Source organism: Brachycentrus maculatus, unplaced genomic scaffold (genome assembly GCF_059751285.1).
Source record: "Brachycentrus maculatus isolate JH-2025_06_01 unplaced genomic scaffold, ASM5975128v1 h1tg000042l, whole genome shotgun sequence".
In the NCBI taxonomy this organism is placed as follows: Eukaryota; Metazoa; Arthropoda; class Insecta; order Trichoptera; family Brachycentridae; genus Brachycentrus; species Brachycentrus maculatus.
This window is the reverse complement of record NW_028280796.1, coordinates 1,918,326-1,944,068: the sequence shown is the minus strand read 5'-3', so window position 1 is coordinate 1,944,068 and position 25,743 is coordinate 1,918,326. Positions and strand designations below refer to the sequence as shown.

The window sequence follows — 25,743 nt, the reverse complement described above, 5'->3', positions numbered from 1 at the left end:
ATAAGAAAATAATATTTGAAAAAATGTGAGTAAAATAAAATTAATCGTAAAATTTATACGTCTGATTATTTTATTTGTAGCATTAAATTTCCAATCGCGCTTGGTTTTGCACATTTTGTGAATTCTAATACATGGTATGCTCAAATGGTAGCCAGTTATTGTAACAAAGTTAAAATTATTGTAAAAGATTACTGAAAAGATTATATACTAGGAGTACTGTAAGTTACTGTAAATACTGCAAAAAAAAAACGAGCTGGAGTTTAAAAGTTTAAAATGTCTCTTGGTATCACTCATGCTTCACGTATCTCTCATTTGATTATTGTTTGTAATTTCTTCTTCTAACCCTTATCTGCGCCCAATGGTGTATAGGGCACTGCATCGTATCGACGCAATGCTATCTTGCTCGTTACTTCATGAAGGGAAGATGTTCATACCTGCGCTTCAGGCACCACTCCAGCGTAATATTAAATGAATATCAAGTGTAATTAATATTAAGTGTAAAATCACTCTGTAGTGTAATGATCAGAACGCTCGGCTACCGTTTTAGATGTCCCGGGTTCTTCACTCAATCACAAAGTGATTTTTTCACTCTAATATTTATTCAATATTACCCTGGACTGTTACCTGAAGCGGTGAGTTGATCAGATTGACTGTGTTTGTATGGTGCAGTCCCCTATGCACCATTGGGGTGTGGATAAGGGTGTACTTACTTATAAACCTTATCCGCACCCAGTGGTGCATAGGGCACTGTATCGAATTGACGCAGTGTTATCTTGATCATTACTTACATGAAGGCAAGGTGATCACTCTTGTGCTTCAGGAACCAGTCTAGGGTAATATTAAATAAATATTTCAGTGTAAAATCACTTATATTTATTTTCTACCCCCCTGGGAATCGAACCCGCGTCCTCCAGCACGGTAGCTAAACACGCTGACCATCACACCACGGAGGCGGACAAGGATAAGGGTTAGAGAGAGAAAATCACTAGTATTTATTTTCGACCCCCCCTGGGAATCGACCTCAAGCACAGTAGCTAAACATGCCAACCAATTACACTATGAAAGCGGACAAGAGGACGGTTTGTGATTTAGTCTACCTCTTTTCAGGACTTCCTGCTTGACGGCGCTCGGGCCGCCCTGGACGTTGGAAAAGCGGGAGTCGTCCGGCTGCGTCAAGTCGGTGTCGTACTGCAGGGAGCCCTTCTTGGCCTGCATGAGCAGGTGCACCATGTCGGGCCGGACGATGCCCATCTCCTCGCGCGTGGCCATGGTCTCGTGCACCAGCCTGCGGTAGTATGTGGCGACATCCAGAGGAAACAGGGGGAGCTTGAACAGCTGAAACATTCAAAGGTTTCCGTAGTTTATTTTTAAAATGTCTGCCTCATGGTTGACCTAGAGCTGGAGTGCAAGTTTAAAATGTCTCCTGGTATCACTCGTGCTTCGTGTATCTCGAATTTGATTATTGTTTGTAATTTTTTCTTCTAACCCTTATCTGCGCCCAATGGTGCATAGGACACTGCAACGTATTGACGCAATGCTATCTTGATCTTTATGAAGGCAAGCTGCGCTTCAGGCACCACTCCAGTGTAATGTTACATACATATTAGATTGTAAAATCACTCTGTAGTGTAATGGTCAGCATGCTCGGCTACCGCACTGGAGGCCCCGGGTTCGATTCCCAGGGGGGTCAAATAAATATAAGTGATTTTAACTAACTAACTAACTAACTAACCATCACGCCGCTTTTCCGCAGGGGTAGGCAGAGAGAATCGAACGCCACACCACTCTGTCTTTGCAAACATTCTTCGCCTCTTCTACATTCATGCATCTCCTCATACATGCTCAACGATTAAAGTGATTTTTTACTCTAATATTTATTAGGTGAAACGTCTACTCAACTAGGTCACGGCAGGCGCCGTGGGTAGACGATTGACTGTGAAACATTGTCGTTGGTTCAATTCCCGCCAATCGCAAAAAAAATTCACAAGAAATATTTATTTTCAATTGGTCTAGATGTTTGTTATGTATTTTTCATATTTACCTTCCCTATCCTTACCATTCTACCTGCAGACTAGACTATAATAGAGGCTTTGCGGGTTATTTCAATACTACCCTGGACCGGTACCTGAAGCGGAGGGCTGATCACCTTTCCTTCATGTGTTAACGATCAAGACAACACTGCGATTATATAATGCCGAACCCTATGCACCATCTATCTATCTTACCATCATGATATCTTCTTATTACTGTCCACAATATTTAAATGTACACTGATTGCAAATATAAGAACTTTCTCCTCTGATCTTTACCGACTATAACTTGCTATCATGCTATTTTCTTATATTTTTACATTTATCTACCAGGCCGTCTATCTATATTGATCTTTCATATTTTTTGGAAAATACTTTCACTTTTAATTTTCTATAGTATTAATTATTTAATATTATATTTCACTGATTTATCAAAAAAACCCTTTTCATACAATATTTTATAATTTGTTAGATTTTGAAAACAGTTATATTGTTTTCTGTATTGTGTTTGCCTTCGTAGTGTAATGTCCAGCACGCTAGGCTACCATACTGGAGGTCCCGGGTTCGATTCCCAGAGGGAGGGTCAAAATAAATATTTGTGATATTTCACATTAATATTGATTTAATTTTACCCTGGATTGGTACCTTAAGCAGAGGGCTAATCACCTTTCCTTCATATGTTAGGGATCAAGGATAACACTGTGTTTATATGATGCAGTGCCCTATGCATTATTGATTGCATCCGCACTCGATGGTCCCTCATCCAAGGGTTTGAAGAAGAAGAAGAATATTGTTATCTAATATCAATAAATTAATTTAAAGCGATACTTAAGGTCCTGGGTTCTATTCCCAGAGGGAGTGTCAAAATAAATATTTGTGGTTTTTCACATTTATATTTATTTCCCTGGATTGGTACCTGGAGCAGAGGGCTTATCACCTTTCCTTCATGTGTTAAGGATCAAAGATAGCACTGTGTTTATATGATGCAGTGCCCTATGCACCATCGGGTGTGGGTTAGGATTTGAAGAAGAAGAATATTGTTGTTACAGAATATTAGTGTCAATAAATTAATTTAAAGCGATACTTAACATAAAGTATTGGGCACCTTCATAAGTTTAGGGAACGTGGCATATCCCTGGAACTTGAGAAACTGCCATCCGCTAAAGTTGGTCGCTTTCTTGCCCATCATGAAGAATTCATTTGTTTTGTTTTCATATGAATTGATTTTAAACCCAAAGGCCGTAGAGGCGATCACGTCATTGGTATATCTTGTAAATGTTTCCTTTATTTCAATCTCTGCCAAATCTTTTCCTGTTTGGAAGAAATTAATCATATTATCTTAATGTTATGTATTGAATTAAGCAATGCAACATCTTAATATATGATCCTAAGCATCAACGATATGTTCAGAAATAGTATTTATTTTATTATTTTATAGCAACAAACAGACAAAATCATGTTCCACTATATAGACATTAAAAGTCAATATAATAAAATAACAACTTTTTTCCACATTAATTTTATTTGACCAGCAACCGGGTTCCGTCGTAACCGACATCATCAGACTGGTGTCCGTTACGACAAAACCCAGTTGCTGGTCAAATAAATTTAATGTGGAAAAAATTACATAGTTATTATTCTATTATGTAAAATGCAGTTCCACCAAGAAATGTCAGTACAAAATTTAAATCTAATTAACCTTTTAACCGCGTTAACTTTGTTCTTGAGAGACGCCCGTGCGCGGCGGTATTTCGCCGTTTTTTAAATGATTACTTTTATCATGTATTTAGTTAAGAAACAATTTATTTTCCTAAACAAAAACGTTCAATGGGATTCATTGTGCTTTTTTGGTACTCTATAGTACACTCACGTCACATTATTCTTGAAATATATCGTAATATAAACAAATAAGATCGTAACGTAAATAAATCAAAGCACGCATCGTGTGTCACTCTTACCCACTGGCGATGCGTAGCGTCGAGAGTGAGATAGATATAGGGCATGATTATGGCGCGGACTAATTACCGACCGCAAGAAAAATCAGGGATCTGTTCTTTTATTTATCCTTGTGATGTTACCAATTATTAGTCAGATATTTCAACAGATGTCATAAGGCCAAAGATTGACATATTATTTTATCCAAAGTTCCACACCATGAAAAAATCCCTCCAAGTTGAACTGAGGTTCGAAACTTGGATCAAAGTAAAAACACTTACGGTTATGTCAGCCGCGTACGGGGAATGTTTTGTGAAAACACATATGGTTATGCGAGCCGCGTGGATCCGGTTAAAAGTTTAAATTAAAAATTTACTTTCCTAACAGTGATTTTCCCTCATTGATTAATGAATTACACAATTAGTTTAATGACTGGTGACTGTTGCTTGTCCTATCTGAACATCTACTGGAAATTCTGTTGAACTCAAGATTCTATATATCTGGATAGTAATAATGAAAGGTGGAGTGAACGTCTTGCATGAAATAAACAATAGTAATTGGACATTTGATTTGTCCAAATCTCGAGAAAATGTTTATGTTAATATCAAAATTCTAATCAGAAGGAACTGTACTCGTTTTCTTGCGTTAGAAATAAATAAAAACAAATGAATTTAAAATGTTGACTGCTTTGCCAATTTTCAAAATTTCTGTTAGGAAAAAGCCAATTTCATAAAACTCTAATAACATAATTATAATTTCTGTCCATTAATTAATAATTTTTCTGTTCATGTAAGCCAGCATTGATTTTTAGTTCTCTTCCCAAAGGCCATCTGTCCATGTTAGCACTGATATACTAGGAATTTTATCGTAGCTGCGCGAATATGGCAAGTAAACACAGTACGAGATAACTCGTAGTCGGCGTCCTAACAAAGAACGCAATCGTAGTTGGCAGTCAACGTGTTAAGAATGCTTTATATTAAGGATTAATTAGTTTTACCTTTGTGCTCTTTGACATGTTGCAAAAGATAATCTCTAGTTTGTTCGGCACAATCGGAAACTAGAGGAAATATGCTCTTCATCTTGGAACTTGTGTAAGCTGGACTTAAAGCAGATCTCATGTCTCTCCATTTTTGTCCTGAAAAAATTCATTATTAACAACATTTAAAAAAAAGTTTATTTATTTTATCATTTCGATTATTTTATTTTATGTTTTTTATAATTTAATATTAATATATCGCTCACTCCTTTCAAGAACGTCATAAATCAAAAAACTTGATTTTTCAGGAGAACGTTTTTAAAGTTTAAAAATATAATACAATTTATTAAAAAAATATATCAAGACACTTACTGAACTTTTTACTGTGCAACAGATCTTTTCAGGTTAAACCTGAAGGTTTTTTCTCCATTTGAAAAATAACTAGTTTATTTAAATATATAATTAAACAATACATTTTCTTCAAAATGCAAAAACAACACTTTCTGCCATGTAGCGGGTAAATATTGAGTTAAAAATATACCTCTTTAGCTGGGATATAGTACATTTTCTGGGCATACTGAAAACATGCACAACTGAAAATTGACGATTTTTGATTTATGTCGTTCTTGAAAGGAGTGAGCGATATGTTATCAATAAAATGTATTGATAAATACATATAAATCATGAACATTTCAGTAGTATTATAGAAAAAAAATAATTCACATTTATATTTAAATTTACTTTTGTATTTAAATTGTTAATCATAAACAATTATGGAAATAGAACATTATTGTAACTTATATCAAGCTACATGTACAAAAATAAAAATATTTTATTTTAAACAGTACAATTTAAACATATAAACGTATAATTTAAACATTAAAAATAATTGATTTATACCAATTATAATTTATTATTTATTTTTTACTTAGTTCCAAATATTCATTTTATGTTTGTGAATAAATTTAACGATTTCAATATTTTTAATTCAAACGGGAGATTTTTTAAACAAATATGTGAAAACAAGTTCTTGGTAAATATTATATGTAAAACTATTTAGGGCACGTATTATATTAATTTGTATAAAATAGCACATTTTGTGAATTCTGTTCATTAAAGGTACATTAAAATTTTAGTGTTGAAAGGACAATTTAAGTAGCATTTAGAATATTGTTCTATACACCACTATCCAGTAATATCATACGGTAATAAAGATTCTACAATTGAATAATAAACAATTGAATAACAAACACTAGATAAAAAAGGTAAATATTATTATAGAGATCGCTTTCCGTTGTACAACTACGTGTTACATATTTCTCAGAAATTATGTTTGTTATCTAGAAATCTCTGCAGATTTGTTTTCTTGATATTGTGATATAAATATTTTCTCAGAATTATTGCTGTTTTCGAAAAAATGTTTCAAGATGAATTTAAATTTCATTTTTACTTGTTTATTGGAAATTAAGTTAAACCCTTTATTATCAATAAAATTTTAAGAATTTGATAACTTACCACATAGGAAAAATAGGTTGCTGCCAAATAGTGGTTCCGCTTCTTCATCCATGAAAACTTTGTGATCCGTAAAGTGTTCAAAATCCTTAACTCCAACTTGCTTTATCAGATCCAAGTCCCTTATCATTATGATTGGTTTTGTGAACGCAAAGAATCCCGTGTATCTTAAAATATCAATTCAATTTAGTACTTACATCACGCAGCATCAAATAGTCTAAAATAATATGTACCGTTGTCTGCCAAAAGGGTGTGACTTAAAAATGGTTACTTTTATCTGACACATTTCAAGCTCTGTAAATAACACTGCATTTATATGATGCAGTGCCCTATGCAACACATGGTGCGGATAAGAGTTTTATGAAGAAATTTTGAAAAATAAAAATCATGTCTCAATACTTTTTTATTATATTATAATTAAACGGAATGAAGTCCTGAGAGTACATTAGTGAATTTACAAAAAGTTAAATGCCAACATAATATAATTTATAGTTCTTACAACATATTTGCAATAATACACATATGAATATAGATTTTTCATGGTTACTGTTAATCACATATATATTTAGGTTGACCCCTGCATCATTTCCTCCTGACATTTTAGTCATAATTACAAGTCCTATCTTTAGGGTGCTATGGTACAAGAATGAAGTAATGTAAAAAAAGTAGTCTGATTATTTATTCTGATTTTTGAAAGTGTCCAATCTTCAAAATTGTTTCTTTTTGATATTAATAAATGAAAATATATGTCTATCTTTATTAATCTTAAATAATTTTTTAAAGATAGAAATAGATTTAATTTTTTTTTAAAAAGAGATGTTTATATAAATATCAGTGGCGAGTGAAAGGGATTATATACCATGTTATATGCACTTTTTGTTGGTGTTTCAGTGGCATTACAGCATTTATCATTTGCCCTGATCAGCAATGTGTTCTGAAATTTCACCAAGTACATGGCATAATAGCCCATAAAACGTTACAATCCTGCTGCTCGTTGATTCAGCATTTACTTTACGAAGCTTCATGTTGAAAACAAAACCGTTTTTAGGTTTTTTTTTTTTCATAATTGCATCAATATTGCTATCTTTCTTAGAATATTGCAATTAAGCATTTATTTAAATTTCTCAAAGGACTGAAAAATATAATATTATCACTCTTTATTTTAAAACACAACATCTGAAAAATAACTGATTATATTATACTTTTATTTCAAATAAAGTTTGTACATTTTGCTCTCCCGTAAAATTTTATATTTTCATTTGCTGTTAAGATTTAAACACGTAAGTATCTGAATGACATAAAAAACGTTTTACCTTTGTCCGAAGTTCTCGTTGTAGACCCTGAGCAGGGTTTCCACAAAGTGTTCCTTGTGCAGGAAGATCTCCTTCATGTTGCCCAGGAAAGGCAGGGGCTGTTGGGAGTGGGCCACACCCCTCCGCCGGAAGTGACCGTTTCTCCATACAGCCAGGGAAAAGGCGAGCACTACCAGCGACACGATCAGCGCTGCCCAGTCCATCAGTGTGAACGCCATCGCTGTAAGTAAACTATTTACAATATAAAAGCCCGGCTACACATACAAGTTTTGTATTGCGCTAATTGTTCCAACTAGTTGTCTTTTTTTGATTTTAATTTAATTTTTTTTTTTTTATGAATGAAAAAGGAAATATTTGTGTTTTTATTATTTACAAAAATACTTCAATTTCATACTATATCTGTGATTCTATGCGGCTTATTATTAGAAGGTATACTCTACCACAATTAGATAGGTATCAAATTGTGGTCGAGTGGGTTCGAACCGAGAAACTCTGACTCCAGAGTCCGCCAAACTAACCACGGGACCACAACCCGACACTAAAGTTTTAAGTTTTACTTAGTAAATACCACTGCATATTTCTTAACACACATTAAGCAGTTCTTAGGACACTAAGAACCTGGTGGCTGACTGAAGAGCCTGGAGGCAATTTTTGAATTCCATATTCTTTACATAGGGAGTGGACATGAATTAAGAAAGTAAGATATTATTAACACATTTCTGACGGGTGTTTTTTACAACTGCGGACCACTGGTGACAGGATTTGATAGTTATGTACATATAGACCTTCACACCGAGATTGGTACATTATATTCATTCAAAAACATTTAATATGTAATTCCTTCTTTTCTGACTTTGAAAAATGAGGCTGGTGCAGAAGATAAAAATATCCTTCCCGTCTTTAAGCATAATCGACCAAGCGGGTAGAAATACCTTTCCCTTCCAAAGTGTGATAATATTGGATCTAATCCCCCGATAAATAAGTATACAAGATTTGTATAAATAAGTATACAGAGTGTGGTGGCGTAACTGTAGCTTGCGCAAATCCAAAGTGTGGTTTAGTAAATGTTGCACCTCTAAAGATCGTGCTTATGTAAACTGTGTTTATGTGGTGTTACTTAAGTGTGACCAATAGTGTTCATGTTATATTTCTTCTTCTTCTTTTTGTAGATCCTAAGGATCTGTTTATGCCTCCGCATGTAGCTCTTGGAATTTTTTTGAGGTCTGCCTGGGGGTCTGCGTCCTTCAGGGATTCCTTGAAGGGCGATACTCTATACCAGAGGTTCCCAAACTTTTTTTGTCTCGTAGACCCCTTGCCATGTTTTTCGATTTTGATTAGACCCCCGCCTTACCTGATATTGATTTTTAGCAAATTCATTAATAGCGAGTGTTTTTGCCTAGATTTTCACTCATAAATTACATGAAATTATAGTAACTTTAAACATAAAGAGTAAATCCACTCACGTGTAAGCATAGGCTATAAAACTTTAAAAGTTGAAGTCTGAGTAGGGTCATGATAAGCGGTGTCGCATAAGCCGTAGCTAGATTTCAGTCACTTGGACGTTAGGTAATTTAAAAAAACACTTCAAATGTTTATTTGACAGCCGGTATATGTAGTGCTGCTCACTTGTAATATTTGAATTTATAACGGTAGTGAAGTGTAGTTAAAATTAAAAACCATACTTGTTGGGTTTTATACATTTTATCAAATTCAAATTAAAACATAGACACCTTGCAAGTTATCGTAGACCCCTGGGGGTCGATATAGACCACTTTGGGAATCACTGCTCTATTATACGGTCTACGATAGAGTCTTCTGACTTTCCGTTTATATGCTCATTCCAGTATTGCCTTTGTTGTACTCCCCACCTCACGATATCTTCCGCCTTACACATGCTCCGGATGTCGGTGTTTCTTACTCGGTCTCACAATGTGTTTCCGGTTATGGATCGGAGAGTCTTCATCTCGGAGGTTCGAAGTCGAGATTTTGTTCTTGAAGTATCTGCTCTTTTTTCCTCAATCCCATAAGTGGCTATTGGTCGAACACTTCTTCTTCTTCTTCTTTTTGTAGATCCTAGGGATCTGTTTGTGCTTCCGCATGTCGCTCTTGGGATGTTGACTCCCAGCTGTCTTTCCATCTTTTCGGAGGTCTGCCTGGGGGTCTGCGTCCTTCAGGGTTACCTTGAAGGGCGATACGTGGAAGTCTGTCTTCTGACATTCTGTTTAAATGTTCATTCCAGTATCGCCTTCGTTGTCGTCCCCACCTCACAATATCCTCCGTCTTACACATGAAGTCCTTTAATCTGACTCTATCAAATGCTTTAGTAAGATCTATAAAGCAGAGGTAAGCTGTCTTATTGAACTCCTATTGCTTTTTCAGCTATTTGTCTAACAACAAAGATGGCGTCTGTTGTTGATCTGTTTTTTCTAAACCTCTGTTGTTTTTCTCTATTGGTGATTTGTCTTTCCAATTTATTTCTGACAATTGTGGTTGTAAGTTTTAGAGCACAGCTAAGGAGAGTTATACCTCGGTAGTTTCCAGGGTCTCTCTTATCACCTTTTTTTTTTAAAATACAGATACACTTGTTCGCCATTCTGTTAGTATACTACATGTTTTAAATATCTCTGATATAAGATTATATATTTCTGTATGAATTTTATCTCCTCCATATTTGATCAACTCATCAAGATGTTGTCTAGCCCGGGTGATGTTCTATTCTTTAGTCCTTTGACTGCCTTTTTCACTTCTAGTTCAGTGACCTCTTCCGTACTGTTATGTATAAAATGATCCTGATATTCTTCTGCCGTGCTAAAAAGTCCTTTGAAATAGTCTTCCCATTGTTTTATATTTACTTTTGTAGTTTGTGTATATTCATTTTTTACATTTCCTCAGCATCTTCCAGACCCTCTTTTGGGCTCCATATAGGTCAAACTTCATTTCTTTTGTGAATCTCATCCAGTAGTCTTGCTTGATCTTATTTATGTCCGAGTTCACTTGGTTTCTTACTGTCACATATTTAGCATATTCTTCTGGTGACGGTGAGCTTCTGTATTTCAGATAGCTTATTTTTTTCGGCGAGTTCCTTAACTTCATCAGTAAACAGAGGTTTTGTTTGTCTCTTTGCATTTATGTTTATAGTGCGTTTCCCTAGAGCCTCTCTAGCAGCATTGTCAATATTAGATTTTATATTTTCCCATGCCTGATCTACATTGTCAGATTCGGTAACAGCATTTTGCGATTTTTGTTTAATAAGTCTGTTTTGTAAAGAATTTTCGTGCTATCTGTTTCTAGTGAATCCATGTTGTACATGTGGTTAAATACATGTTTTGTATATCTTCATTTTTCATTCTATTCTCATGTGTTTGTTCCTCCACACTGAGTTTCTGAGGCATCCGGATATAGCTGCAGCCTTGTTGATTTGTTTTTGAGTCTCACCATTGAGATCACTGTAGCTACTAACGTCAACTCCAAGATACTTAAATTCCATCACCTGTCCAATGGTTCTGTTTTTTACAACTAATTTGCATCTTACTGGACTCTTTGATATGGTCATGCTTTTAGTCTTGTCAATGGATATCACCATGTTAAACTTTACCGATGAGTCAAGTGGAACTTGAAAAGCATTCTTTGGAGGTCGTCTTCGGATTCTGCTGTAATGACGGCATCATCAGCGTAGCAGACATTTTTGATTCTTTTACCGCCCAGTCGGTAGCCCAGGTTCATTTTGGCTACCTTCTCTATCAATCCATCCATTATTAAATTGAAAAGAAATGGGCTGAGGCTATCTCCTTGTCTGATTCTGATGGTATATTTCAACAGTCGCAAATATATTTGAAGAATGAAGAATGGCATATACAATAATTTTAAAGAATTAAACCCTGTTTTCATACATATTTCAATTAACATTCAAGTTTTCGATTATATCAATAGCTTAACTGATTCATACTCTCGCGCTCACTTGGCGTTATATCCGCGCTCTATCGCATTTGATGTCTTCATACAAAAAACGTTGATTCAAAATTACGAATACAAAATTAAAATGAAATAAAAATAATAGATTCGTTTGGACTAATTTCTTAAAAAAAAACGAGTGTGAGGTGGTTAATACATAACTGGTCCCGCGTTAAAGAGGTCTATTACCAGATTGGTAAAATCGAATTGAAATAGAGTCTTGAATTTTTCCACCTTAATCTTGTAGCTTAGTTTGATTTCGCTTTTAATTTTAGTTTATTTTTAATTTCTTTACATTTTATTATTATTACTCTTTTTTTGTGTACATATGTATTTAACTTGTGCTTTTACTTGTTTCTTTCAGTTTGTTGTGTTCTCATCTAATTGATAAAAAACATTTAAATGTATTATATTGCACTGTATTTCATTTCATGTTATGTGTTTTTCATTGTTTGCGAACCATAAATAAATAAATAAAGTATGACCAATCCTCCGAGAGATATGGCCAGAACAGTAATGGTTACATGAGTGTATAAAGTTCTCCGACCGACAACAGGACACAAGACCTAAAAAAAGAATCAACGTTCGTTTTCCAATCTTATTCCTCAAGACTTACATTTTCCCTTCCCATGAATTGCTCTACCCCTTGGAACGACAAATAAATTTAATACAATAGAATAGTATAAATTTACTTACTCAAATCCAGAACATTTATTATTTTAAATAATTTTGTATTGCACTATTTTATTTGTTGAATTTCTAAACTTATATTTAAGTATTTCTTGTTAATAACATAACTTGGTATTGAGATGCCCGATGTTATCAGTAACAGATGCTGTAAGCTTCTAAGTCCAATTCGTATCAGACATAACATCTCAAAGGATACAGTGGTGGAAATGTAGATATTTATTTTACATAATGCCTTTTTTTATAGTTTGTATAAAAAAGTGATATATTTTTTATTATATTGTGCACCATGAACCAACCAAAAGTAAAAATAATATTATGTAATTATAACATGTAACAGTAAGGAAATATTAACATTTTCATTTATGGGATAAACAGAGTTATTGTCCCCTTTTCCCACTTATTGGCCCTATTAATATAATATTTTGTCCGCCTCCGTAGTGTAATGGTCAGCACGCTCGGCTACCGTTCTGGAGGTCCCGGGTTCGATTCCCAGGGGGGGTCAAATAAATTTAAGTGATTTTTTCACTGTAATATTTGTTCAATATTACCCTGGACTGGTACCTGAAGCGGAGGGCTGATCACCTTTCCTTTATGTGTTAAAGATCAAGAAAACACTGCGTTTACATGATGCAGTGCCCTATGCACCATTGGGGTGCGGATAAGGGTTTTAATTTGAATTTAATATAATATGTAAATATTACCTGATATAACATAATGACATTTTAAATATCTAACATATAAATGTTTCTGCCAGTAGAGTACTGTTTTTGAGAATGATTTTTATTTTTTATTGATAAATGTATAACCTTTTTTTTGCTCAATGTTCAAAAGAGATTATTTGACCATACTCCTGATTTATGAAAATAATGCCAGAATTAAAAATTAGAAGTTAGATTTTGATGTGAGGTTTTTAAAAAATGTTCTGGAGAATACGACAGCAGAAAACCAAGATTTTTATTAAATTATTCTAAAATATGTATGACTACCTGACGAAGTTATAGCATTTGAAATACATATTCTAAAAATCATAAATTTTGAATTGCGATATTGTTCTTGCAATTAACACGCTGACTGGCACGGCAATTTTCAGAATTCCAGTCTAAAAAGCTAATTTCATTTAATCATATATATACAAATTTTGTTTGAATTTAGATTGGAAAACGAACATCCATTTTGATCTCATCAGGTTAAAAGAATGCCTTTTATCTGTGGGTAAACAATATTTTGTTTACTCGCGGATGTATTCTATTTTATCTTTCTCTTAGTCTTCACAAGGGCAATTCTAATTACTCGTCTCACTATCTTATCACATATTACACAACATTTTTGTAAAACACCTACATACATATTTTGCGAACGTACTGCGAAAAGTGACCGACTCGATTTGTGTAATTTTGACGTAGGCTTAAATTGAATCCTAGCTCTTATGTTTATTATCTGTTTTCTTATAATTTAATATCATTCCCAGAAGAAACACTGGCAAAATGAAGGCAATATATGTGTAAATAATGTTATATTATTGTGTTCAATATTGATATGAAGTGGGATAACCCTTGCATAATAAAATCCCCCATTTCATACGTAATGATTAATGATCTGTCATTGTTTATATCTAACTATATGAAGGAATGGCATATTAATACGTCCAATAAAAAAGAACATCTACAAAAAAAAATACCCAAAATTATTTGAAGTTTTTATTATATTTTTACACATGAAAACAAAGTGAAGAATAGCGAATATGATTTAATTTTTATTAAAGATGTGTCAAAGAAAATCAGAAATTTATTTGGAGGAAATATCAAATCTTCGGCATTTGCAGGGCTTACGTCCTGTCATCGTCTGACTTAAGTGGTCCCTTAAAAAAAATCAACTGTTTAATTTTTACAATTCTGGTCATGTTTTGAACATCCATACCACCTGATTTTCATCTCATTTCTCTATTTTTTTTTAATGTGGATAAATCTCATGACCTGTCACACGTACTTTATGTCATTATTAAATAATCTTTGCTTGTTTCATGCTTGCTTTGTCTTAAAACGTTATTGAAAATGTGCACGTGGCCTACTTTTCAGATACTAAGCATGCATTTGGCCTACTTTTCAGATACCAAGCATTAATTGATGGACACTATATTATACATATTTAGGTATTTACTGTGACCTGTAATAATCTTGAAATTTTCTTATTACATTCCGAACGTTTATTACCATAAGAGTGACTGTTGAGCTGCTTCTTTATCAGTGTATTTTTAAGGTTTCCATATATGTATTTAGCATGTTATCAGAGTTTGTGAATATTATTTTATCATTATTTACATGCATCTGTAAAAGATTTCCACGTGAATTTTATTTGCAAAAATTAATCCTTTTAATTTATAGTTCTTTTTTCGCAAAATTTGCATTTTTTTTCATAAAACATATAAAATGAATGCGTAATGAAAATATTTGTTTGAGAATGAACGTATACAAAATTCTCCACACAAATTATATAATTCTGCATGTATTATCAATTCCAAAAGTAATGAATCTTATGTTTTTTTTCTTTTTAAAATTACTGAAAACACTTCTGGAGTGCCTTTTTTATTATTATTTATTCAGATCTGTTATTAATTATTTATATTATCAGCTACTGGATTATTCACCCAACAGATGATATATGGATACAAAGGGATTCTCAGACTTCAATTTTCTTTCATATAAATACGATGATGCTTTGTCTCAAGTTGAGACACCTATAGCTTTAAATCATCAAATCGTCACCCTTTCAACTCATTTTTCAAGTAGGTACAACAGGACAATGTCGTAAGCAAATTTAAGACCAGAATTGATAAATGAATAAAATGATCGTGGAATATGAAGGTTAGAGCTTAAAATTAAAAAAAAAGCAACGCATTATTATGACGCATATTGAAAGTTTGTGCGAGTACTAATCGGTAGTGAGAAAAAACTAGCTGTGGAGAGCCATTCCTAGATCAAGAGAATGGACTGAGTCCCTTTACTTTTGAGTCTCTGTATGTATGTATTAAATTGATTGGGAGGATTCAAAGAATAATACAAAAGTTTTCTTCTTCTTCTTCTTTTTCTAGGACTAAGTCCTGTCATTCTCCGGTCCGCTCCTGGGATGTGGAAGACCAGCTATCCTTCCATCGTTTAGGTGGTCTTCCTGGGGGTCTGATCCCGCTTATGCTGCTGTCCGCTGCTATCCTCACCACTCGATCCAAACTCGCTCTTCCCACATGATTTCTCCAGAAACGTCTTCTTTTTCTTCCCCATCGCACAACATCTTCAACATCTTCAACATTGCAGATTTTTCTTATTTCTGAGTTTCTAACTCTGTTGCGAAGTGTTAGGCCTGCAATGGGTCGTAGAGTCTTCATTTCGGATGTCCTAAGAAGGCTTTTTGTTCTTGCGGTGTCGGCTCTTGTTTCCGTGCCGTATGTCAAGATCGGTCTTACGCAGGTCTTATAGCTCCTCACTTTACTCTCTTTCAGCATGTATTTATTTTTCCATACAAATTTTTTTAAGCATCCAGCTACAGCAGAGGCATTGTTTGCTTGCTCTCTTACTTCATTGTACAGGTTATTGCTGCTGGACACTTTGACACCCAAATACTTGAATTGCATAATTTGCTCTATGATTTCATTATTAATTGCAAGTTTGCATCATATTAGATGTCTCTAAGTGACCATGCTCTTTGTTTTGTTTATGGAGATTTTCATGTTAAATCTTTGAGATGAAAGGTGTAATCTATAAAGCAGCCTCTGGAGATCGTCTTCGGAATTGGCAATTAAGACAGCGTCATCTGCATAGCATATTATGTCAATATTTTTATCCCCTATGGTGTAGCCCAGCCCTAATTCTTTGACATCTTCAATTATCTTATCCATGATAATATTGAATAGGAAAGGGCTCAGACTGTCTCCTTGCCTGATGCCGACTGCGGCTGGGATTTCCTTTGAGAGATCATTTCCCACTCTCAGTATTTAGATTCCTAATTGCTTTAATGATTGGATTCGGTGTATTTTTCTCTTTCAGAATGTCTAAAACATCCTCCAGGAGAACTCTATCAAAAGCTTTAGTTAGGTCAACAAAACACATGTAAGCTGGTTTGTTGTATTCTATAGACTTTTCCTTTAATTGTCTCACCACAAATATTGCATCAGTGGTAGAGCGGTTCCTTCTGAATCCTTGTTGTTTGTCTCTGTTTTCTTCTAGTTTTGTCCGCAAAGCAAGTAAATAATTTTTGAGTTGCACTTAAAAGAGATATTCATCTATAGTTCTCCGGGTTTGTTTTTGCACCTTTTTTGAAAATTGGGATAGTTATGCTTAATTTCCATTCTTTGGGCATCGCAGCTTCTTCTAATATTTTGTTAAACAGTTTTTTCAGCATTGTAGATACTTTTCCCCCACCATATTTTATTAATTCTTTCGGGATCTCATCGATTCCCGGGGATTTTCTATTTTTCAATCTTTTAATGGCTGAGATCACCTCGTCATTACTAAGGGTCACAGAGAGCCCTGCGTCTTCTTCCAGCATTACATTTCTTGTTTGCGTTGTATTGCTAAATAGGGTTATAAAATAGTTTTCCCACTCTTCTATGGAGATTTTGTGTGTCTGTGTATACTCGTCTATGGGTTTCTTTTGTTTTCTAAGCAAACTACAGACCTTCCTTTGCGCTCCGTAGAGGTCTCTTTCCATGTCCTTGGTGAACTAGAGCCAGTATTCTTTGTTTATTTTATCTATTTCGTTATTGACCTTATTTTGTGTCATTTTGTATTTTCTGTATTCCTCAGTCGTAGGGTTACTTCTATACAAGAGATAGCAGTCTCTCTTTTCTTTTGTGAGTGTTTTGACGTCTTCATTGCTCGCTCCATGGCTTGTTATTAGGCTTAGCGTTTATATTTAACCTCTTTTATCCCAGGGTTTTGTTTGCTGCGTTAAGTATATTGGATTTCACCTTTTCCCAAGCTCTTTCTACATCATCGTTATCGGATATTTCACAAAGTGTTATATTCCTGTTAACTCTGTTTATGTATAGAGCCCGTGTGCTTTCATCTTTGATAGATTGAATATTAATCTTATTAATGATTTTTGGTTTTTTGTTTTTTCTTTTTGGTTGTTTTAATCTTAATTTACGGAGTACCAGATGATGATCAGAGCCTATGTTTGCGGAAGATAACACTCTCACACCCTCTATTGTAGATGGGTGGATCTTTCTGTTAGTTATGATGTAATCGATTGTAGATTTATCACCTCTTGTATTCTCAAATGTGTATTTATGTTGGATTTTATGTGGGAAATATGTGTTACAAATTGTCATTTTGTTTCGCGCACAGATGTCTATTAGCATTTAAAGTAGTTTCATTGAATCTTTATTTTATGCCATCTAGAACAGCGTCTCCTATCCTGGCATTAAAATCTCCCAGCACGATCAGTTTTTCTGATTCTGGTGTGAGGTCTATAGTTTCCTGCAATTGTGAGTAGAACTCTTCAGATTTTTCTACAGGTTTAGTAATGTCAGGAGCGTACATGGTAATTATATTTTTTCGAACGCCTTCTATATTTAGTGATACTTTAAGTATTCGATGGTTTACATATTCAATATTGTCTATTGAGTCTTCGTATTTCTCATGTAGGAGGAGACCCACACCTGAGCTGGCTCTGAGGTGTTTTTCCTTTCCGCTGTAAATCAAGATATAGTTGTTTTGAACTTCCCTTTTTTTTTTTTTTGGGGTCAAGGGATCTTGCATCCCTTATATCACTGCGATCATATTAGGTTTATCATGACTTCCCTCTGTATTACAGCTCACTGCCAAGACCTACATGAGTCATGTAACTCACGACCTGTCTTGGTGGTAGGAGCTTCACCTTCTCGGAGTCCAGTAGAGGTCCTCCAAGGATGTGACTTCGTTTGTGAGCGAGTGCGTCACAATTGTAGAGAATGTGGATTGGCATTTCGTTATCCTCCATACAAAATCTGGATACTGGGGAGTCATGAAGTGAGATTTTTGTCATGTGTTTCCTCAGTCTGCAGTGTCCTGTCAAGGTCCTGGTTAGGATCCTTATTTGTTTTTTGCTAAGCTTTAGAGCTTCTGTGGTGAATTTCCGCGAGTACCCTGTGATCAGTTCCTTTGCGCGTTTCATCCCTGAGCTGTTGGACCAGATTTCTGGGCTGTTATCCGTGGCCCAGTTTTTCAGATTAAACTTGATAGTGTTGAGTGTAAGTCCGCATATGGGTTCAGGGCCCATTGGTGGCCTCTCAGCACCAGTTCTTGCAAGTTTATCGGCAGCCTCATTGTCCATGACATCACAATGCCCGGGCACCCAAACCTGCCTTACCGCGTTTCTCTCACCCAGGCGGTTTAGAGCCTCTATGCAATCATGGGTTAGTTTAGATCTTATCTCAACGGAGCCTAGGGCCTTAAGCGCCGCCTGGCTGTCCGAGAGGATGTAGATCTTTTTGTTATCGTATGATTGGTATAGGTTCATGTGGGCGCACTCCATGATTGCGCTCATTTCAGCCTGAAAAACAGTGGCGTATTCTCCCATACAAGTTGATTGTTTCTGTCTGGGGTGGACGCCAAAGATTCCAGAGCCTGCCCGACCATCTTTTTTCCATCCATCCGTATACCATACGATGTCTCCACTTCGAAAGGTGTAGGGATCATTCTCTCGCCATGTCTCCCTTTCGTTTTTGTTTTGTTTTGAACTTCCCTTACCCTTCTTTTTTGTTTCTGATATTCCGCAAATGTCCACCTTATGATGATTCAGTTCTGCAATTATTTCCTGCTTTTTTTGTTCCGTGACATTATATTCCAGCACGCCAATCGTGTTTCATTCTGTTTTCGAAATCGTTTTATCCTTTTCCTTCCATTGGTCAGTTTTGGGGATCCACCGTGTTCCGAGTCTTGGTTTTCCGGGCTGTGAGCTTGCTGTTTTTTTTTACCCTAGGTAGGCTGCTGACCTCATCCAGGAACTCTCCTCCTTTTGCATCCGTGCTTGGGACCGGCATTGGCGGAGTTTTCAAATATAATAAAAGTTTTCAAATATAATAACATTTTATTGAAATCTTTATAACATATATATTAGGTCTACGTTTTTTACAATTAATATTAACATTTATTTTGGCGATTCTGCATTAGTCCTTGTTCCTCGGCTGCAATCCGAGCCAGAATCCATTTTCAGAGTGCATGATGAAAGTGTTCCTGGCTAGCTTGAGCGGGATGGTCGTGGTAGGTGTGGTCACAATATTAAAGTGGGCCAAGAGATGGAAGATTACCACTTTGGCCTCCAGAACAGCGAACCGGGCACCTGGGAAAAGAGAATAGTTGAAAGTTATTGCGCATAGCTTGGTCGTATCTCCAAAAGAAGACCCGATAACCTGGAGAACCCTATCTGACCAAGGGTATGATCAACCAGATGGACTGATCTAGGTCACGGAGCTGACGGAGATAAACTGAGTTTCTCCAGGGTATGCTTGGCTACAATAGTTTAGAGACTAGAAGGAATATGTATTTGATTACACATTTTTATCGATTGTTGCGCGGTATGATCGATACTCCTGAAATTATCCGGAACATTGGTCTGTATGTTCCCGATAGTCACCTAAGATAGCGTCGACATAGATTGTTTCACATTTCTATACACAGGACCAACCTGCCAATGGTTATGCCTGTAGGAAGAGCTACCGCTATGTTGAACAATATCTCATTGGAAATCGATCTGTTGCATGTGTCTGAAGGAGTTTTCCGAAGCGGGATTCTTCTACACCTTTAGCAATAGTTCTTGCATATATTTTATTTTAATGTATTTTAATGTATACGATTTAAATTTTTATAGTTTGTAATGTATATATTAATTGAAATAAATAAATTGAATTGAAAAAAAAAACAGTGCCAATTTCATAGGTGATTCAACTTGATATGAAACATCTATCATTCTTCCCTATTTTATGAAAGAAGATGGAAGTCTGAGCATCCCAGGGCCTGGTGGCAGTCTGAGCATCAAATGCCAGGTCCGTAACCTGGCATTTGGCTAGTTTAAGCGATCACTTTATACACTTGTGTAACGTTCACCATTCTGCGCATTTTGAACATCCAAATTGCATGTATTCATGAAACCTATAAATGTGCAGTAGTCTTAGATCCCTCCGCATACCGGAAGAATGATACATGTTTCATATCAAGTTAAGACATCTTTAAAATTGACATCTCATCTGTAGGGCGAATAACCCGGTATCTAATATAATAATAATATTGTTAACAACAGGGCCAGTTGAAGAAGCAGCGCAGGACCGTTCTAGATAGATGGTATTCTCTACAGATGAGCCGGGACGCTAGAGGCGGGAACCATCCTTGGACATTAAAAATGGACATCTAAATTTGTGTTATCATCTGTCGTAATATTGCAATCATTGAGCCATTTTCTGGTTATAAGAACCAAAGAAATTAAATTGCATTGTCAGACATGTGCTTTTGGATTATGTAACATTTTATTGGATATATTATATTTAGGTAAAAATCTTCTTCTTCTTCTTTTTGTAGATCCTAAGGATCTGTTTGTGCCTCCGCATGTCACTCTTGGGATGTTAACTCCCAGCTCGGCTGTCCAAACTTAAAACACAGTAAGGGACATTTTTTTTGTAGTACGTTTTTTTTGCATTTTTGGACAAGTAGAATCTACTTCATCCAAAAATGCAAAAAAAACCTATAACAAAAAAAATGTCCCTTACTGTGTTTTGGGTTTGGACAGCCGAGCTGTCTTTCCATCTTTTCGGAGGTCTGCCTGGGGGTCTGTGTTCTTCAGGGTTATCTTGAAGGGCGATACGTGGAAATCTGTCTAAGTCATTCTGTTTACATGTTCATTCCAGTATCGCCTTCGTTGTTGTCCCCACCTCACGAAGTCCTCCGTCTTACACATGCTCCGGATGTCGGTATTTCTTACTCGGTCTCGCAATGTGTTTCCGGTTATGGATCGGAGAGTCTTCATCTCGGAGGTTCGAAGTCGAGATTTTGTTCTGGAAGTATCTGCTCTTGCCTCAATCCCATAAGTGGCTATTGGTCGAACACATGTTTTGTATATTTTCATTTTACCTATTATTAATATTTTTAATAAAACATGTTTATTAAATGAAATTCACAGTTATATACTATTTCGTAGGCAAATGTTCAAAATTGCTAGGTCAAATATAAGAATAATGAAAAGACTTCTCCCAGCTCTTTACTCAGCAATAAATATTTGAAATAATATCCCAAAATGATACGCATATTGTAAATATTCCACATCTGATAAATAACCCACTTTACAATCTTTCGTTAATTATTTATTGAATTTTTTGTTTAAAAATGCTTGAGCCAAAATAGTCTGGGCTTATATTTCTATGGTACTGCAGAATCTCGTTAAAACTCTTCTATATTTTCAGTTTGGTTCAGTTAACATTTTACTAAAGCGTTACTAGACCTAAAATTTCATATTGAAATGTAGTTCACAAGGCGATTAATTACAAAACTTACCGATACAAAATCTTGGGCCAATCCCGAAAGGTATAAATGTGAACGGTGTCAGGGAGGCTTTGTTCTCATCGGAAAATCTTTCCGGATCAAACTTCTCCGGGTCCGGATGGTACCGGGCATCGTGATGAATGGAATATGTCGGAATCCATACGTCGTCTCCCTTTTTCAGCTGTTAACAATTGAATGTTGGCAATTCATATTTGTAACATATTCTATATCAATGTAACATATTCCTTTCGTAATGAATTATTTATAAAAGTCAGCAACATTTCCGTTTGAGGACAGTTCTGTGATGATATGAGATAATAATAACATCAATGATGCACTAATGTAACAGAAGTTCACAGAAGTGCATTATTGATGTATATTCATAAGAAAAACATTATACCTATACAGTCATCTCTCGGTGTTCACAAATTGGTGAGAAATCTCTTTTTAAATGCGATTTAATCTTTTTATTATTTTAATGTGTTATATTTTAATATTGTCAGAAAAAATAGCATATTGATTGATATTTACTCACATGGTATTTAGTTTTACTTGAACTATTGGGTGGAGGCAAGGTGAAGGACGTTGCACAGAGTCTATCAAGGTGACCATCTGGTGGCCATTTTCTTAATGTTTCTGAAAATAATATTGTTTTCGATTTACGAAGTTAATTTTAAATGTGTATTATTTATACTGCTGTAGGGTGAGTCATTAGGTAGTGAATGATTTGTTTGTTAAACAACTCGGTATCTAAAACAAATTACGATTGATAAATAAAAATCTTTTATTCACATTATTATTTAGTTTTGCTTAGGTAATGAAAAAACACATTTGGCAATGGTCACCTCTTTTTTTTTGGCATTTTCAATGACGTGGCTTGGTTTTCCTGTCGGAATATTGGGATGTTGACTTTAAATTGGACATATACATCAGATATGTTGATTGACATATCTACACCTTGTTTTGAGATAGCAGCACAAAAATCTGGTGATTTGGGTAACCATATAATGATCTAAATAAAACACTTGATGTAAAATGGCCAAAAACAATTTAAGCTCTTCTGCTTAAGTTTTTGTATATATCACTACAAAAAATTGTATATGCCTGCATTATTAAATGTTAAGAAATGCGAAAATGTAACACGCATATTTTAGTTTTTCTTTGTAAGACATAAGTTTGTTTGTACTATTGATACAATGATATATAATAGGTCTGGATAATAACTAATTATTATACAGACCTGAATGATGGAAGTTTAACTTCTGAAACATGTAGTCTTTAATAAAACTCAAGTGGTAAAAAACAAATGTTTTCTTTAATCATTGTAACATGTCTTACCACAAAGTTAATGCCGAAACAATAAATGTACTATTGATAATAATATTTTTATGAAATTTGATTTTTCTTCTATTGGGCGTTGGAATGGATTTATCAAATATTATGTTGATGATAAATCAAAGACAAGGTGATTAGTCCCGCTCTTCAGGTGCCAGTCCAAGGTAAAAAACAATATTTTTTAAGTTTACTCAATAATCTTATCTGGGATCAAAATGTTCTAACCACTCTACTACAGAGGTACATATAGTGTACCATTTCATAAGTTTCATTTAATAATTACTATTGCCATACCTGATACGACCATATCAATGTATTTCATCTTCATCAGTTCTGTATAGTTGAGTTTCCCGCCATTATTGGCTAGTACCATGTCTATTTCTTCCTGGAGTCTGGTTTGTATATCCGGGTTGAGGGAGAGCTCGTAGGATATGAAGCAGAGAAGAGAGGAAGAAGTATCGAAACCAGCCAGCAGGAAGGCCATCGCTTGGGCAGTCAGGTCATCATCGCTCCATTCTATTAATCAATTTTTCCAATGTTTTTTTTACAGAAACAAAAATACACACACATCAATATGATTCTAAACCATTTTCTATTCAAAAGCTGGGTATAATGTCAAACGATTTTTAATTTTAATTTTTTTTTGAAGGAATAATCCACAATGTGTCTATTTTGGATGCTTGTCTGCAGGTAGTATAGTCAGGATGGGAAAGGTAAATGTGAAAAATACATCACAAACACCCGGACCAATTGAAAATAAATCTTTCTTGAATTCATTTTGCAATTGGCGGACTTGAACCTGCGATGCCAGTTTTGCAGTCGAGTGTCTACCCAACTACGCCATGGTGCCTGTCCATTATAAGATAATGTCTGGTCTATGTAATACATAAAAATCAGCAGCATTTTTAAAAATGTTTTTAAATGTCACACTTTTAACTCTTTGATTATTTTTTCCCTGATAGCTTCTTCTTCTTGGTGTAGGCCTTGTGGCTTGTTTTTAAGAGGGATTAGTCTCCTGTGATGTCGATTCCCAGCTATCGATCCATCTCTTTGGTGGTCTGCCCGGAGTCGTCTACCATAAGGTTGACCGCACAGTGCGATGTGGGGGAGTCTGGATGGTTCCATTTCCTTACACATACCATTGTCTCCTTCATTGCCTTCCTAACGACATCTTCAATCTCACATATTTCCCTGATCCTGGTGTTTCTTATTCTATCTCGAAGACTCTTGCCTGATATGCTTCTTAAAGTCTTTATTTCTGACACTAAGAGCGTTTTTTGTGCCAACGGTGTCCGCTCTACTTTCGATCCCAAACGTCATGATGGGTCAGAGTTTTGTAAATCTGAATTTTGCTGCCGATCTTCATCTCAGGATTTTTCCCTTTATAATTTTTCAGGCATCCCGAGATGGCTGCAGCCTTGTTCACTTGCCCCATCACTTCAAATCGCAGATCCATTTGACCACACAGGTCCACACCCAGGTATTTAAACTTTTCCACCTGTTCTACGAAGACGCCATCCACAGTCACACTACATCCCACTGGGATCCGAGAGAACACTATGCTCTTAGTCCTTGTAGCTGATTTAGTCAGCTGTATTTTTATTTATGTTGTATTTTTGACTAGCAAGATGGAATGCGTGCAATAGTAGTTGCAGGTCCCCCGCAGTCTCAGTGGATACAACAGCGTCATCCACATACTAGACAACATCTATGGTTTTCTCTCCCAGTCTGTATCCTTTATGTGTCCTTTAATATCCTCTACAATCTTATCCATGATAAGATTGAAGGGGAATGGACTCAGACTGTCGCCCTGCCTGATGCCAGTAGCGACTTTTCCAGGATTTGAGAGTTTACCATCTGCTCTGATTCTGGTGTTTGTGTTAGAGTTGAGTTGCCTATTTCCGGGAGCGCTCGTCTTTCAGCCAGTATTTATGTTATATCATACATATCATACTCATATATCATAAGTCTGGCTCAGTCAAACTCCTAAGTGAGGTCAAAAAAGCATATGAATGCTGGCTTATTATATCCCATAACCCTTTCTTTTATTTGCCTCACTATAAATACTGCATCTGTTGTGGAACGATTTTTTCGGAAACCTTGTTGCTCCTCGCTATTTTGTATGGTCACTTCTAGTTTAGATTTCAGGATCTGTGTGAAAAGTATAAGAGTTGAATATAACAATGATATTCCACTGTAGTTATCCAGGTTACTTTTCTGTCCTTTTTTGAATATAGGAGTTGTGATACTTTTTTTACTTTAAAGTAAAGTAAGTAAGATACTAGTATTCCAATCGGCTGGTATATGAGATGTTGTTAGTATCTTGTTGAACAGTTTATGTAGTTCTCCACTCAAATTTTCCCCTGCGTATTTATATACTATATATACTTCAACAGTTCATTGTTAGTATTATCAACTCCAGGTGCCTTTCGGTTCTTAAGTTTTTTTATTGCTGCCATAATTTCCCCTAACTCAATTTCGCTCACTTCGTTAACACT

The 25,743-nt window shown here is 35.3% G+C and overlaps 1 protein-coding gene across 1 annotated transcript in view; it reads right to left on the bottom strand.

The window, feature by feature from the left end:
* LOC148312399 (uncharacterized) overlaps window positions 1-25,743 on the bottom strand; it is a 49,593-nt gene that overhangs the window by 1,989 nt on the left and 21,861 nt on the right. Inside the window, exons 16-25 of the mRNA XM_088277430.1 lie at window positions 23,540-23,761; window positions 22,446-22,546; window positions 21,923-22,091; window positions 19,552-19,721; window positions 18,764-18,932; window positions 7,767-7,986; window positions 6,457-6,620; window positions 4,963-5,100; window positions 3,136-3,341; window positions 1,098-1,335 (exon numbers count right to left, since the gene is read on the bottom strand). Of these exons, the coding sequence (XP_088133556.1) occupies window positions 1,098-1,335; window positions 3,136-3,341; window positions 4,963-5,100; window positions 6,457-6,620; window positions 7,767-7,986; window positions 18,764-18,932; window positions 19,552-19,721; window positions 21,923-22,091; window positions 22,446-22,546; window positions 23,540-23,761 (1,797 nt within the window). The remainder of the gene's footprint in view (window positions 1-1,097; window positions 1,336-3,135; window positions 3,342-4,962; window positions 5,101-6,456; window positions 6,621-7,766; window positions 7,987-18,763; window positions 18,933-19,551; window positions 19,722-21,922; window positions 22,092-22,445; window positions 22,547-23,539; window positions 23,762-25,743) is intronic.